This window comes from Eleutherodactylus coqui, chromosome 7, assembly GCF_035609145.1.
Source record: "Eleutherodactylus coqui strain aEleCoq1 chromosome 7, aEleCoq1.hap1, whole genome shotgun sequence".
NCBI classification, from domain to species: domain Eukaryota; kingdom Metazoa; phylum Chordata; class Amphibia; order Anura; family Eleutherodactylidae; genus Eleutherodactylus; species Eleutherodactylus coqui.
This window is the reverse complement of record NC_089843.1, coordinates 142,273,230-142,289,627: the sequence shown is the minus strand read 5'-3', so window position 1 is coordinate 142,289,627 and position 16,398 is coordinate 142,273,230. Positions and strand designations below refer to the sequence as shown.

At 46.2% G+C, this 16,398-nt stretch overlaps 1 protein-coding gene across 5 annotated transcripts in view; it reads left to right on the top strand.

The window, feature by feature from the left end:
- The first annotated feature begins 458 nt into the window (after window positions 1–458).
- Window positions 459–16,398, top strand: part of LARP1B (La ribonucleoprotein 1B) — a 36,138-nt gene continuing 20,198 nt past the window's right edge. For 3 of the 5 annotated variants that reach the window (XM_066573757.1, XM_066573758.1, XM_066573755.1), the window contains exons 1-9: window positions 459–1,013; window positions 4,913–4,965; window positions 5,835–5,894; window positions 6,066–6,204; window positions 10,022–10,153; window positions 10,962–11,075; window positions 12,118–12,277; window positions 12,364–12,508; window positions 14,833–15,004. In XM_066573757.1, coding sequence (XP_066429854.1) covers window positions 722–1,013; window positions 4,913–4,965; window positions 5,835–5,894; window positions 6,066–6,204; window positions 10,022–10,153; window positions 10,962–11,075; window positions 12,118–12,277; window positions 12,364–12,508; window positions 14,833–15,004 — 1,267 coding nt within the window. In that variant the 5' untranslated portion in view covers window positions 459–721. The remainder of the gene's footprint in view (window positions 1,014–4,912; window positions 4,966–5,834; window positions 5,895–6,065; window positions 6,205–10,021; window positions 10,154–10,961; window positions 11,076–12,117; window positions 12,278–12,363; window positions 12,509–14,832; window positions 15,005–16,398) is intronic. The other 2 variants (XM_066573759.1, XM_066573756.1) reach the window with 1 other exon arrangement.

Here is a 16,398-nt window from a genome sequence, read left to right as displayed (position 1 = left end):
TTTTTCATGGCGGATTTCTTTCATTGTAATCCACCAGCATATAACGTGCGGTTACCCCGAGGCGGGAGCGGACTAAGCAAGACAACGGGAAATATTTGTGTTGGGGTCACCATTTATGTTTAATAGCCCCCCCGCCAGCTATTTGTGGTGAGGGGGCCGTGGGGTCTCCGCCTTACTGGCTCGCAGAGTGCGAAGTCCATCCCCACCACGCTCGCTCTAGTAGCCCCGCCCTGTCCTCCTGATTGGCTGAGCCGTTACGTGATAGTAGACCGCACACTACAGCAGCACCAAATGAGGACTGGCAGGGAATCACTGACGGTGTCCGTCACTCCGTGCAGCCAATAGCAGGCGGCCGTTAGCCTGTGACTCCTCCCCCCCACCCCCACCCCCACCCCCCGCACGTCCCCGTCATCTGACAGCAGCTGCACTGACAGCCGCGCCGCTCGCACTTCTCATTGCGCCTGCGCACTTTCCGGGGGGCGGGGTGCACGAGCGTGCCCGGTGTGTGGAAGTAAATAAACGCGCCGTGAACGCGCTGCAGCTCCCCGCGGGCGCCGTGAGTGCTGCGTTTGTCTCCACGCCCTGTTCCCTGTCTGCAGGCACTCGGGCCGTGTGCACGGTGTGGAGGGGTCGGTCCTGTGTATGTGCTAGCAGCTGCTCTGTATACCTGCTGTCCGGAGTGCGCCCCTCCCCCCAGCTCCCACCGCAGTCTGGTAGCTGCATGAGTTGTATACATCTAGGTGTCCCCGGAAGACCCCTGAGAATGGCGGCAGAGGTGCACAAGCAGCCAATGGTGATGCCAGGCCGTGACCGCGAAGAAGACGGAGGCGCTGAGCGTCCTGATCCCTTACCGTCGGGCTACAAGCCTCAAAGACAGGGGGAGCGGTGCAGCAACAAGGAGAACGACCTGCAGCAGCCCCCCGAATGTCCTGGCCGGGCCCCGGCCCCCAGCACCAATCCCTGGACCAAGAGGGCAAACGTGGCCTCCGCGAACCCTGCCCTCCCCTCAGCGGGTAAGAGATGTGTGGGGAATGCTTTACAAAACTCCCCGTCATGTAGGGGGCGTGACGGCAGCCTCGCCTCCCCTCCCCTCAGGGGCGTGACGGCGGCCACCCCTTCCCTTTCTCTCCCCTCAGGGGCGTGACGGCAGCCTCCCCTTCCCTTTCCCTCCCCTCTGGGGCTTGATGGTGGCCACCCCCTCTTCGTCCCTTCCCCTCCCCTCTAGGGCGTGACGGCGGCCTCCCCTTCCCTTACCCTCCCCTTCCCTTACCCTCCCCTTCCCTTACCCTCCCCTTCTCTTACCCTCCCCTCTGGGGCTTGACGGCGGCCTCCCTTTCCCTTACCGTCCCCTTCCCTTACCCTCCCCTCTGGGGCGTGACGGCGGCCTCCCCTTCCCTTACCGTCCCCTTCCCTTACCCTCCCCTCTTGGGCGTGACGGCGGCCACCCCCTCTTCGTGGCTTGACAGCGGCTGCCCCATTCCCCTCCCCTCCGGGGCTTGATGGCGGCCGCCGCTGCTTCTCCTCCAGGGAGTGACGGTGGTTGCCCCCCCCCTCCCCACCGGGACATGACGGTGACTCACCTCCTGTCCCCTCCCTCTGGGGTGTAGGGGTGCATATTGTGCACCCCTGGCTTAGAGGGAATTATCAACTACAGACGCTGTAAACTTAGTTTCTGTTGCTAATAGTCGAGGTGACATGGAGTCCAGGGAGCCGGCGCTTATACTGACCAAGTACCTCGTTCCTTTAAGGTGGGGGGACGTTAGAAGGGGATACAGCGGGAACAGGTGACACCGTGGGGACGGGGGACGTTAGAAGGGGACACCGTGGGGACGGGGGACGTTAGAAGGGGACACCGTGGGGACGGGGGACGTTAGAAGGGGACACCGTGGGGACGGGGGACGTTAGAAGGGGACACCGGGGGGACGTTAGAAGGGGACACTGCGGGGATGGGGACATTAGCAGAAGGCCCCGACTCCACGCCCCCTAACCTTTAGGCACTGTAACTTAGATTCTAGTACTTGCTGATAATGACTGGTTCCTTTCATGTGTCATAAACAAGACAACCCTGTGTGAAGTTAAACTTCTGGGACCCCCGTGATGCCCGGACAGGTCAGCCCTTTTCCCAGTAATGGGGCGGCACATGTGGTCACTCTACATTAGGGCTCCCAACGTTCTGTACCTCATGAGACGCATTCAATTAAATATGAAGGCAAAGCATATCGAAGGGGTTCTACCACCTGATGGGGGATAACTTGCTGGTCAGTGTGACCCCCCCCCACCAATCCTGAGAATTGGGGTCTTCTGCCCCCACCATCCTCACTGTGGGCTTACTGCACCCCTTGCTTCTCTCATCTCAATCCACCACCCAGCCCGTACCATCCTTTCTGCTAACTAAATAAGACTGAGCACCCCTTTAACTCAAACCTCTCACTTCCGCCTCCAAGACTTCTCCAGAGTAGCTCCTGTCCTCTGGAACGTGCTACCCAAAATCTATCCGGGCAATCACTGACACACAACTTCAGGCGTGCTCTAAAACTGCACCTCTTCAGGGAGGCATACCACATTCCCTAAACCAAACCCCTCTGTACTCCACCTGATAACATGCTTCCTGACCTACTGACTGCAATCCCGGCTAGCTGCCACCAACCGCCCCCAGCAGTCATACCGATTCGGCCGCTATACGGCTTAAGTCTGACTATTGTCTGTGTGTATATCACCCCTCACTCTCCACCTCGCCATACCATGCACATCTCCAGCCCCTTTACCTTCTGTATCACCCCATTATCTGTAGTATGTAAGCTCGTTGGAGCAGGACCCTCACCCCTACTGTCTCCATCCACTGATTGCTACATGTAACAGTGGTTTTGTTTGTTTCCCCCTGCTTTATAAACGCTGCGGATTATGTTGGCGCTATATAAGTAAAGATGATTATTATTTATGATGCATTAAAGGGGTTCTGTCATTAGAAAAAAAAATAATTCTATACTCCCCTATTCCTCCCCCGTCAGTCTTCTTACCGCATCTTCTCCCCGCTGATGTTCTCCTGGCTCCTGCAGTCCCCCCTGGTCACCTCATCACAAGCCAGCCGATTCTTCTTTCTCTGTGACAAAGCGTCCATTGTCAGCCTTCTCTTTCCGGCAGAGCGATGTACGCTACCTTACTAGTGATGTAGTGTTCACTGCCTCGCAGGGAGTGCTGAGCTACCACAGAGACTGCGCATGCACGCTGTCTCTCTGCAATAGTATGTGAACACTCACGGAATGACAGCGGGCATACACAGTCTCGGCAATAGCTCGGCATTACATGTAAGGCAGTGAAAGCTATGTCACTAGTGACGGGGACACTGACCTGCCGGAAGGAGAATGCCGAGAATGGACGCTTCATAACAAGAGGAGGATCTGGGCGGCTTGCTGTGGGGTGACCCGGGGGACAGGAGAAGATCAGTGAGGAGAAGATGTGGTAAGAAGACGGCCTGGGGAGGAACAGGTAAGGATTGATGATATTTAGTTCTAAGGACAAAACCCCTTTAACTTTCACCGGGACTGCCTAGATAGCAGTGGCACACACTCGGGGAATTTCCGTCAACCCCATTGAAATGAATGGAGTGATTGCCCTGCATACTCGGCCAGCGTTCCATTCCTTGTGACGTCACTGCAGGTTGAGAAGCGACCCCCGCAGTGACAGGCAGGAGGGGACACGGGACCCCTTGTCCTCAAGAGCGACGAGGTCTCAGCAGTGGTCCCTATAGATCGGGGGTAACCTGTCATCTTGGTACACCCATGTCCTTGCAGATCTTTACAGACATTATTCCTCCACACTGCTTAGAGTGATGCGGATAATCTCCGGGGGAGCGGGAGCTCATGCCAAAGAGACTGCAAATATAGAGTAAAAGAAAAGTGCCCTACAGTAGATACGGGGTCCGGCAGAGACTCCCCACTTCGTGTCGGACCCACGGCAGCTGCTAACATAGTCTCGACTTATAAAAGGAACCATCTAGTTTTATTTATCTACCAAAGTCCTGGGATAACATTGCACCTTGTCACCACCTCCTTAAGGGCCCCTTTACACGCAACGATTAATGTTCACATATCGTTGAGTCGTAAGAGAATGAAACATAAACTTTCATGTAAACCGGCCAACGATGGAATGAGGAACAAGAATTCATTTGTTTGGTCATTTGTGGAAGTATAAAAATTGTCATTTGCCCGAATTTTCCCGTAAAAAGTCATCATTTACTTGTTCACAAACTATTTCCAGACTCCCCTGACAATCGATGGACTGAAGGAGGCATGACGAGGGAATGTAAATGCTGATATCTGCGTGTGTAAACTGAAGAGTTGGAAGGCAAACAACTCATTTGCTCATTTTAACGCCGTGTAAAAGGACTCTTTAATGTCCGTCATCTAAGCTGCTGTCAGAAGAGCAAGGTGGGCGGAGCTTTCAGTTCCGTGTGAGAGTAGATGGAACGTCACGAAGATTCTAGCGCTGCGACGCTGAAGCGGCTTCTGGAAGGACTCTGAGGGACACATTGCATGTCCTACTCTACTTCACACGGTCACCAGTGGTTCGCGACCAGACGCGCTTTCCATGGTGAAGTACTGCAGTTTTAGGCCCATTTCACTGATACGGATCTACTTTGTAGTCGGGCTAGCGGAAAAATCTACAACCGCTCATTCATTTCAATACACCACAAATGAGGCCAATGACTGGAGCCTTGAGTTCCTTCCATTCTTCACTCTTTAGCGACGGCGATCACACGATCTCTTCACCTACATCAGTCCAGATTCATTACAAACTAGCTGTTTTTATTAATTTCTGAAAAAATGGTCAATTTAGTGTGTTTCTTTGCATGTAACAAGCGACAGGTTGTGTTCTCTCCGGGTCACAAGTCTAACCTCCTCTCATGTTTCAGGTTCACAGTGTTCAGCAAAAATTGTCCGAGCCGGAAAACCTGCTTGTAAGAAGGTAATTGTTACATAGTGGAGTCTGGGTGGGGAACATTATAGAATAAACCAATATAAAACACGCTGGCGTTCGGGAAGCAGGAATTAGGCTTAAATAGCTGCTTCTAGATGAGGGAAAAAAGCTCCACCTGTTTAACCCCTTAAGATCATGGCCTATTTTTGGCTTAAGGGCGAAACAATTTTTTTTTCCATTGACGTGGTTATGAGAGCTTGTGTTTTTTAGGACATGCTGTAGTTTTTATTGGTACTGTATTTTGTAATGCACTGTATAAATCTGCACAGCATGAATGTATCCACAGCATGGATGTATAATAAATCGGTGGACCACCCCTGGGACCCTCATTGGTTGCTGGGTCCTTGGTCTTCAGGCTTCTACTCACCTTATGACTATAGAACACCACAGGCTGCTGCGAGCCAATCATAGACCACCGAGGCCTGTGATTGGCTGCAGCAACCTATGACATCCAGTCAACAGGCTGCAAACAAGAATCCGATCTGTGATTGGCTGAGGAAAGAGGAGTTTAAATGGAGGGTGGCAGTCGACTATGTGGCCTCTTGCTCCTGCTGGGGCTCAGGGGCAGTGGGGTTTAGCTATATGCTAGTACATTAGCTTGTGGGTAAATAGTACACAGGCAAAAACAATAACCTAGCCTATGTTCACCGTCTCGCTCCAGCGCTGCCGGTCCCTTCTCTCCGCCGGATCTGTGTTTGCAGACTGCTGTAGCCAATCACATGTCTCGGTGGTCTACGATTGGCTTGCAGCAGCCTGCGGTGTTCTGTTCATCTCATATCATTGAATGAATGCTAGATAAGGACTCATGCAGTGTCCACCACAATGTATGTCAGCCTATATTGTTTTTTGTCTTGTAGGCCAGTGACTTCAGTGATATCACAAACTGGCCAACGCCAAGCGAAACAGCTACCCACGGAGTAAGTAATAAATGATGATCTGTAAAGTTTATGGCTAGCAGTCCTGGTGACCTTCTTGGGGTGGTATGGGGAGTAAGAAAGTCAACATATTGGCATTCAGTACGGCTTCCTCTTCTGAAAATGCAACGTTCTTGACCTTAATCTTAATCATTTTTTAAATCTTACCGTTAGTGTCAACGTCTGCCATCCAACCAGCGAAATGTATCTCCTAAAAAGGTGAAGGGGGATGATAACAGTGAGGGGCCTGAAGACCATGAAAGCAAAGAGAACTGTGAGGTGGACGTCCAAACTGCGGCATCTAAGAAAAAAGGTACGGCACGGTCCTGATTAGAAACTTGGCAGCTTTATGGTTTCCATTTTTCCTTCTTCGTTATGGGAGCCGGAAAAGGGAATCCACTGACCAGTCTAAAATACAATCTCCCGATTCTATATTTAATTAGATTGTTAGATCCTTGTGAAAATCTTGGGATTTGCTGAAAACAAGCTAATGTTGATAGCTTTAAAAATAGAGCAGTTTCACATAAAGAGAAAAACATGGCTGTTCTCATCTAAAAACGGCATCACAAAATTTGGGTTTGGGGAGCCGTTCATCAGGTGGGTCTCTATCCTATATAGTGCACCGACGGCGAGAGTAGTGGCAAATGGCCTGATCTCCGCCTCCTTCCCACTCCACAGGGGGACCCGACAAGGCTGCCCACTTTCCCCCCTCCTATTCGCAATTGCCATAGAACCCCTGGCCCTAAAAATTCGACAACACACACTATATAGGGGGATCCAGATTGGACCCAGAGAAGGCAAGATACGATTGTATGCGGATGACATAATACTCTACATGTCAGAACCCCAAAGCACCCTGCCCTTGGCCATCTCCCAGATAGACAAACTCGGGAATTTCTCAGGCCTACGTATCAACTGGCAGAAGTCTACCCTTATGCCGCTGAGAGAGGAGGAGGGGAGGACGGGGGAGGTATACCACAACCTGCGAATTGTCCCTCAATTTAAATACTTGGGGATCTACATTACTAGAGACCACACCCAGAGCTTTGATCTAAACATCGCACCCCTAATAACAACCCTGCAATTAAAACTGAAAGCCTGGAGCCCCCTGCCATTATCTGTAGCAGGTAGAATAAATCTTATTAAAATGATAATTCTCCCCAAATATCTATACCGGCTAGAACATGCAGAGATAACTATAACACAAAAATTCTTCAAAACAACTAACTCATTAATAACATCGTTTGTTTGGGGGAAAGCTAGAGCCAAACTCCGTATGGAAACCCTACAAAAACCCAAAGAGCTAGCAGGAATGGCACTACCGGACTTCAAGATATATTACCTGGCAGGACAAGTCAGATATATATACGCTATTGGCTGTCGGCGCCTCTCTCCCGAACTCCGAGCACCATCTGATGTACTTCCTCTCGGAGGCATCCCTCTGGATCATCCTGGAAAAACCAGGACTGTTGACGAAACAAATGCTGCCCATTCACAGACTCGCAACAAGTGTCTGGAGGGCATGTAAGAAACTGACGGGGCGAGAAGACACCCCCCTGGAAACCCCTTTATGGAATAACAGAGCGCTACCGCATTTATTGAATCTACCAGACAGACAATTTTGGTTAAATCTGGGAATTACCACATTGGAACACCTATATATTGATGGGACACTAGTCTCCTTTGAGCAATTACAGCAAATATATCCGGTACCTAGAATGGGATTTTTTAGATACCTACAACTCAGACACGCATTGACAGCTCAATTCCCAGAACCCAGAAGACCCTTCTCCACATACCCACTAATAGGTATACTGCGCACACAGGGCCCTAGGGGCCTAATCTCGACGTTATATACCCATCTGCTATACTCTAAGATCCCCAATACACAAATGGTGGTATTGGAAAGATGGAGAGAACTTATCCCAACACTGACTAATGAGGACTGGGAGACTGCAATGGCAACGTACACCGGGGTCTCACCAGCCGCGAACTACAAACTAACCCAATTATATATCCTGCACCAATGCTATCTGACACCAACTAGACTCCATAAAATGAACAGATCAGTTACCAGTCAGTGTCACTGATGTCGCGCAACAAACGCAAACTTGACCCACCTAATATGGGGATGTCCGATGGTATACACGTATTGGGAAGAGGTCACAGAGTTCCTAACCCAACTGATGGGAATACCAGTACCGCTGGATCCAGCGACGTGTCTGCTAGGGATCATAGATGAGGAACAGTGGCAACACTATGATAAAATATTCCTTACTAAAGTATTATTCTATGCCCGCAAGGTTATAGCGCTACGATGGATGGATAGGCGCCCTCCGACAATTACAAAATGGCAGAGTATTATCAATACCATCCTACCATACGAGAAAATAGTCTACAAAAACAGGAAATATCCTGAAAAATTCGACAGGGTATGGGGGATTTGGTGCAGGACGACAAACACAAACTTCACACAAGAAATGTTTCAAAATTTATTAAGACAAACCACACCCAGGCTCGGCAGGTAAAATGAGTAATAATGCTACGAACATTACAGATGTATGTATTAAGATATGCTGGGTAAATATAGAAAAAATGTAACCTATTTGAGTACCGAACACCGATATCAAAGAGCTCTCTGATGTATGCAAAGTTGAATTATTTGTTAGTGTATGTAATGCACTGTTTTAAAAAGTTGTTTATTCATGCAATGTACAAAATATATACTGCTCAATAAAACGAGTATAAAAAAAAAACGGCATCACACACGTCTACAGGTTGTCATATTGCAACTTGTTCCCATTCACCTCAGTGGAGCTGAGCTGGAGTACTAGATACAACACATGGAGACGTGTGCAAGAGAGCAGCCATGCTTTACTGATCCTGTTCAACCCTCTTAACACTTTAGGCCTCCCTCACACAGGCGTTTGCAAAAACACTGCGTTTACTGCGTTTTCAGCAGTGCTGGCATGCGTTTTGACAGCGTTTTTTTTCAGACTTGCTGGCATAGCATCCTGTGTTTAACGCTATAAAAACAGTACAAAGTTGTTACACATTTTCAGCAGTGCTCAAAACGCAGCCCACACAACTGAAGACGGCCAAGAATAGGACATGCCGTGCTTTCAAAACGCAGTGTTGGAAAAACTGCGTTCTCAGCCTTGTGTGAGCAGCCTCATTGAAATGAATGGGAGTGTTATACAGAGTTTAGTGCAGCGCTGAAAACGTAGCGCTAAACACTGTACGAAAACGCCTGTGTGAGGCGAGGCCTTACTTTTTTTTTCATCTTTTTTCTCCCCTTTCAAAAAAACAGAACTTTTTTTATTACACACTTCTCCATGGACAGAGCTGTCTGAGCTTGTTTTTGCAGGACAAGTTGTATTTTTCAATGATACTATTTAATGTACTGAAAAGCGTTAAAACCTTTCTAAGTGGAGTCAAAAAGAGATAATCTGCAATTCCGCCATCTTTGGCGGGTCTTGTTCTTACAGACTACACACCACAGCAAAATGACATGAAAACTGTGGGTCATTGTGATTAGGATGCCGAACTTTTTTTTTGCTGTATTGCTTTTAAAAAATCTTTGGAAAAAAATAAAATTTTCTTCCACCATCTTCTGACCGCCATGACTTTAGGCCCCCTCGCTAAAGGCACTCTTTCAGGTCCCTGGCATCGGCATCTTCCCCTCTCCAGTTCCTGCGAGTGCACGTTTAGAGCTCTTTTGCAGAGACTAAAGTCCCATTCGGAGTCTGACCTGGATGAGGAGCTTCTAAGCTCTCCTTTCTGGTTGGTGGCCTAATAGTGGCGGGGAAGGAGACCCTTCAGGTAAAGGATAGGCCGCCAACTTTATCCTCAGAAGCCTTTTCTTTTAGGCACCCAAAAACATTCCCCAAATGTCTTCTCTGATCCATAAACGAAACTAGAGAGATTTTACGGTAAGTACAAAAATCTCATTTTCTTGGTAGTTGATTTAAATGCCATGTTTGCTTCCTGAACAACAAGGAAAATCATTCCAATCCTCTGCATAGATGCCACTTTCTACTGATCGGCATTCTGAAATATAACTTGACCTTGGTCATCTACGGCCAAATCAATTCAAAGTTGGTTGTCCTAATTTCTTTTTGCTTTTCCAGCAGTTGCCAAGCAAAAATGGGTACCGCTGTGCCTTGAGAAAGCTGATGATGCAGAAAATCAGAACTCGCAGTCAGAATCACAAATGCAACTTGAATCAAGCAAAAAACCAAAACGAGGACATTACATTCACGGTGAGCAGCGTGCCGTTCCTACGTGTAACTCGTGTGTACAACCTGCGCGTAGGATTCGTTATTGAGGTGCACTGGCTATTCCCTTTGGCAAGAGGCAGCTGCGGTTAGTTATATCTATGTGAAGTTTAAGGCTGGATCCACTCACTCTGGGAAAATCCACAGGAAATTCTGAATGTGTAACATGGATTTTGCTGTGGATTTCAGCCCTCTAAATTAAAGGTATAGTCTGGTTACATTCGCCCTATAAGGCCCACTGTGCTACAATCATAAATGGAGCAGTACTTGCCCATCCTCTGCTGCATTCCAGCGCCACAGTCCCACCGTGGCTCCGGGGTTTGTCACTGATGTCACCTGACCGCTCTGGCCTCCTGACATCAGCAATCACATCCTGATTTCCAGATTGTCGCTGCTAGTTGCTGTAGTTCTTCTGTGCATACGATGGTTAACTGGCTAACGAGCTGTCAGATTTTATGCTGTATTGGACTTTTATTAAACTTTTAGCTAGCAGCCGGCCATTACCTGGCGTTTACGGTACAGTCAGAATATTTCCCTTCTAACTGCCCTTCGTGTTTTCTGTTTATGGGTGTACAGATAGTAGTAGATTTATCGTATTTTTAGTATATAGATCCTGGAATATATTAGAATAGCACTATAATGGACTAGTCATCAAGGTACGCATCAATGTACAAGCTGAGCAGATCTTTGGAAAATGACTTCATTTGAACTGTACTTGCTTTGGGGCGGCTGATCCCTTGTGATAGCATTATAGCATAATAATCTTTTCACTTTCGGTCTTCTATGTGTACAGGTTGGCAACGAGAGAGAAAAAGTGACCAGGATGAAGTGCTGAGCACCAAAAGTGAATCCAGCAGGGAGACCTTTAGAGGCCGATTCAGAGGGAGAGGAAGAGGCCGAGGAAGGGGTGAGCCTTTCAATTAGGTTGTGCACATAGTTATTTGCATTAAGACACACAACTATCAGACTCTAAGGCCTCATGTCCACGGGGAAAATCAGATCCGCTGCAGATTCTACATGTAGAATCTGCAGCGGGTCCCTCCTGCCCCGCGGACATGAGCGCCGAAAATAAGAATTTAAAAGTATTTACCATCCGGCGCGGGCGGAGAAGATCAGCTATTCCTCACGGCCGGATCTTCATTTTCGGCCGGCGGATGAATTCCTGACGCCGCCGGCACGTCGCCGGCACGTCGTCGACGTGCCGCGCGCATGCGCCGGGCACATCCGCCGAGCCGAAGCAAGGAAGATGCGGCCGTGAGGAACAGCTGACCTTCCCCGCCCGCGCCGGATGGTAAATACTTTAAATTCCTATTTTAGGTCTCCCGCGGATCCGGACGGCTTCCATAGGCTTCAATAGAAGCCCGCGGGAGCCGTCCCCGCGGGAGACCCGCACGAAAATGGAGCATGGTCCGGATTTTTCCATGCTCCATTTTTTTTTTAAATCCCTTTTATTGACGATCCGCGGGTATTTATCTACCCGCGGGTGGTCAATGCATCCCTATGGGATGCGGATCCGCATGCGGGAGATCCGCTGCGGATCTTAAATCATATTTTGCCCGTGGACATGAGCCCTAAAGGCCCTTTTAGATTGAACGATCGTCAGTCAAAGAATAGTTCAAACGAGCAAAAGTGAAGGATTATCGTTCAGCCTAAACGCACGCCAACAGTTGTTCACTTTTCATTCGTCCATTTTATACATAAAAATCCTCATTGGCTCTTTCACTTATCACTCAGTTTAAACGGCACTCATTCACTTGTTCTCATTCACTTATACAGCGAATGTTAACGACATAACGATTTCTCGTTAGAACGAGCCAGCAATGACCTCATTCGCTCGTTCAGATAAAAATCGTTTGGTCTAAACTGACCCAAAGCCTAATCAAGCCCTTACGTGTAACTTGAAAGTGCACAATATTCAAATTTATTTTTATTTTTTGTCCTATGTGTAGGTCACCATGGCATACGCAACTCCTCCACAGGTGCGGCGCCCTTTCAGGCTCAGTTTTCGGAAAATGTTACCAGTATGATGTATTGTTATGATGATGGGTCTGGAGTGCAGGTATATCAAGTGGATGAAAAGTTATTGAAGGGGTATCTGAAACGTCAGATGTAAGTAGAATATTTGTGTAAACGATGGCTAAATTACCGTAACTTCATATTTTTTATCCTGTGTATTCTTTTGTATTTCTTTTCAGTGAGTACTACTTCAGTTTGGAAAATCTGGAAAGAGACTTCTTTCTCAGAAGGAAGATGGACGCGCAGGGGTTTTTGCCACTTCCGCTGATCGCGGGTTTTCACCGAGTGCAGTCTTTGACTACAGATATCAGTCTTATCTGTGAGGTATTGTCGACACCAGTAAACATCTTGTTTTTTTATGTTAGAGGTTTGGTGTATTTCATTAATATATAGTTTTTAGTCCCCTTTTTCTGTTCTCTTTATGTTCCTCCGCTAGCACTGCTAAAACCGCATAATTGCCTTTCTTTGTATCATTTACAATGGAATGGTGACTGAATCTAGGGCTCCATCACACTGTTCTATTCTGGCTTCAGAAATGCATTTTTTGTAAACATTACGTTTTTTTTTTTTTTTTTTTTGTGCTGAAGTACCCGTTCTGCCCATGTATTACAGACTGCCCATTCAATTTAATAAGCACCATGTAATGCCCTATTTCTCAAGTATTGGTTCTACATGGTAATCAAACATTTGCAGCCAGATTTGCCTGCAAATTACACCTCATGGCCTTCCAAATTGGGGAAACTTGAAACAAAAATGGATTTTCCGAAGCAGACAAATTGCCTAAGGCCTCATTCACAATTGCATATTTTGGTCAGAAATTTGCATAATTAGTTGTAAGGTAATACAAGCAGTGTAACCTAAACAAAAAAATTTGCATTTCTTCCTTGAAGGCAAAGGAGACAGCTGGAAGCTTGTCATGACAAAATACTATTCTTCAAGTCTAGAATGGAAATGGATGGTGCAGGAATTGTCTGCAACCCCAGATTTACATATAGATAAAAATGGTTTTCCATTTTTTTTTTAAGTGATGCTGAAGAGTTTCATATTCATTGTATCCCAGATACATCTTTTTAGAACTATGCTAGATTGCATCTGGCAGGCTTGTTTCCTGCATGATCAGAAAATGACATTTTCCTTACCGCAAGTTTTTATTCTAAACACAACTTTTTTTTTTTTAGCCTGACCTTTCCAACTTTATGCAGATCACCTAATTTTTGCTGTTTTAGATTGCAGCAGAGTCAGCACATTGTCATTACTGGGGAAGAAATGCAATGACTATCTGGGGAATGCAAGACACTTAAAGGGGTATTCCTGAATAAGTCATTAATATTTGATCGTTGGAGAGGGGAGGATCGCGGCTCAAGATCCCTGCCGATCAGCTGATCCTCCAGCACGCTGTCAGTGCAGTGGGATTGGATGTTGCCATAGGTGGTCAAGGCTGGAAGTGTAATGGATGGATTAAATTTCATTGAAATAAGTGAGAACGATGCCTCCTATTATACTTCTGTCTCTGACCGCAGGGAGGAGCTGGAAGTGTAAAAGAAGGAACTGCTTCCATTACTTTCAATGGGAGTGAAGCAGTCTATTACACTTCCGGCCCAGACCACTGATGACTACTTCCGGCCCCTCTGTGCTGACAGCATGCTGGAGGATCAGCTGATTGGCGGCAATACGGAGTGGTAAAATCTTGCCAATCCACTATTGATTACCGGTCTTGAGGAGAGGTCATCAATAATAAAAACCCGGGATACCACTTAGGTGCCACTCTGGAGGCATGGCAGAACTTCACTTTCTTTCCTGAAGATGACTTTAACTGTAGACTCCTTATAGTGGCTTATTCACAGTTTATTGTGTAACCAAAACGCAAGATCCTTATTTCTCCTAATGTGTCATTGGAGGAGAATTGGGACACCCTCATGTACACATAGTAAAACTGGTGTCTTATCCGCAGGGCACATGTAGCTTGCTTTTTTTTCTTCTTCTTCTTGAAGCGGTCCGCTATTTATTCAAAGTTTATGGCTCTGATGTAGAGTGTCCGCTCACATGCTTGATCACCAGTTCATTTAAACCTCTCAACTGTAGTGATCTGTGTGGGTTCCTGCCTATGGATCGCTGTACGGTACGTTCACTTATAGCACATTTTGGTGCAGATCTGCACAAGACTCCGTAGCGCATTTTGGTTTGGATTTTGGCATAGTTTTTGATATCATTCTGCAGCTGATTTCACTTGAGGCGTGAAGACTACTGCAGCTCTGCTTCATAATCCACACCAATGTGGATTTTGATGCAAATTTTGGTGTGGATTTTCAATACAATTTGGAGTATATGTCAATAGATATTGGCCGGAATATCCCTTTTAAGCTAATCTATTTATTGTATGACTGATGGTCCATTCCTAAATCTTCTTTGCGTCTGTTTTTCAATCTCTTTTCGATCATTAGCAGTGTGCTCGGAGTGTGTCCACCTCAAAAGGCAGTTTTGTTCTCTAGGATGTCTGAAGCTTGGATTTGCACATACAAGAAAGTGTGCTGAGGCGCCATGGCTGGTTTCCATGAAAATTGAGCATACATAAGACCTCTATAGATCAAATCTTAATGTCTTTGACTGCCAGATTTCTCAGGAAACTTGGCTATCCTCATTTGTTTCAGGCTTTAAAGAACAGCACGGAAGTAGAGATCGTAGACCAGAAAGTACGGAGAAAAGTGGATCCTGAAAAATGGCCAATTCCTGCTTCTCCAGCTCTAGAACATAAGACGGATTTTTCTAGATTCCTCAACTGTCCAGAATTTATACCTGGCAAGCTGAATGTGTATCACACTGGTATGCATATTTATTACTTAGTTAAAACGAGGGAAAAAAAGGGTTGGTACGGTGTTACCAGTAGAGCAAAGTTTGAGTGTTCTCAGTAAGAGAAACCAAGTAATCTTGTAGATATACCTTTTAATGGCTAACAAAATACATGATGTTAGAGCGAGCTTTCAGACCTCACGGGGTACTTCATCAAGGCATAATCAAACTGATCTGAAGAGGCATGCATATATAATACATAAATATATATACATACACACACACATTATACACATACTTGCGACGAGGCACAGACATTGTGTGATTAATTTGCACTTTAAAGAATACTACAACAGAAATACAAACCTAGATGTGAAGGGACCATAAAACCTTCCCATCTATGTTTGTATTTCTGTTGTAGTATTCTTTTAAGTGCAAATTAATCCCACCATGTCTGTGACTTGTCATAAGTGTATGTATATATGTGTATGTGTACACACGAACATGCACGCCTCTTCGGATCTATTTCATTATGCCTTGATGAAGGACCCTGTAAACTTGCTGTAACATCATGTACTTTTGTTTACCATTATAAGGTATCCTATCTACCAGATGACTTGGTTTCTCTTCCTGAGAACAATCACACTATTAGTTTATAGTGCATTATTAAAATGGATACTTCAGGAAGAGCATTGCTGCTTCTCATACTGCTGCCCTTGTTTACCAAACAGTACAGGTCTCAATGCTTCTCTCCAAGTATCCAGTTTATAAAATAGAAATTGGCACCAAACATATTGCAGTTTTTAATATGGGACTGTTAGGTATCTTTACACAGAACAACTGTTGTCCGAGTAATTGTTCGAAAGAGCGAATGCACATTATAGTCTTTCCATGTAAACACATCCACCAACAGGGTGATAAGCGATAATTTTCTTGCTAGTTTTGTTTCAGCTCACCTAAAAAGAAAATAGTCACTAGTTTAGCAAAAGTTGTCCGGTGTAAAGTCAGTCATTTGTTTTTGAACAACTTGTGAACAAATTAGCATGGAGCCCCCTGAATGATATGTCAGCAAACTAATGAACAATCCTCCTCTGTAAAAAGCCAATGAACTACTGCTATTCATACACTTTAGCAATAGTTGCTCGGTGTAACGGTATCCTTATAAACTGCAGGACGTTGCTCTATGGAAGGTTTGCGAGCACGGCAACAAACGTCTGCATATTCTTCCTGCTCTTCAAGCAGAATTTACATTATGATAGCAGAAAAAATGTTATTTCAAAAGATCCATATTGCAAAAAAGTATGCCTAAAATAGAAAAATAAAGTTTCTATTCTACTTCTTGATTCTGCGCACTTTCATCCTGGGTTTACTTGCCAGTTCCATAATAATCTACACTCTGTAAACTGAGGCCATGGGAGCAGAATTTA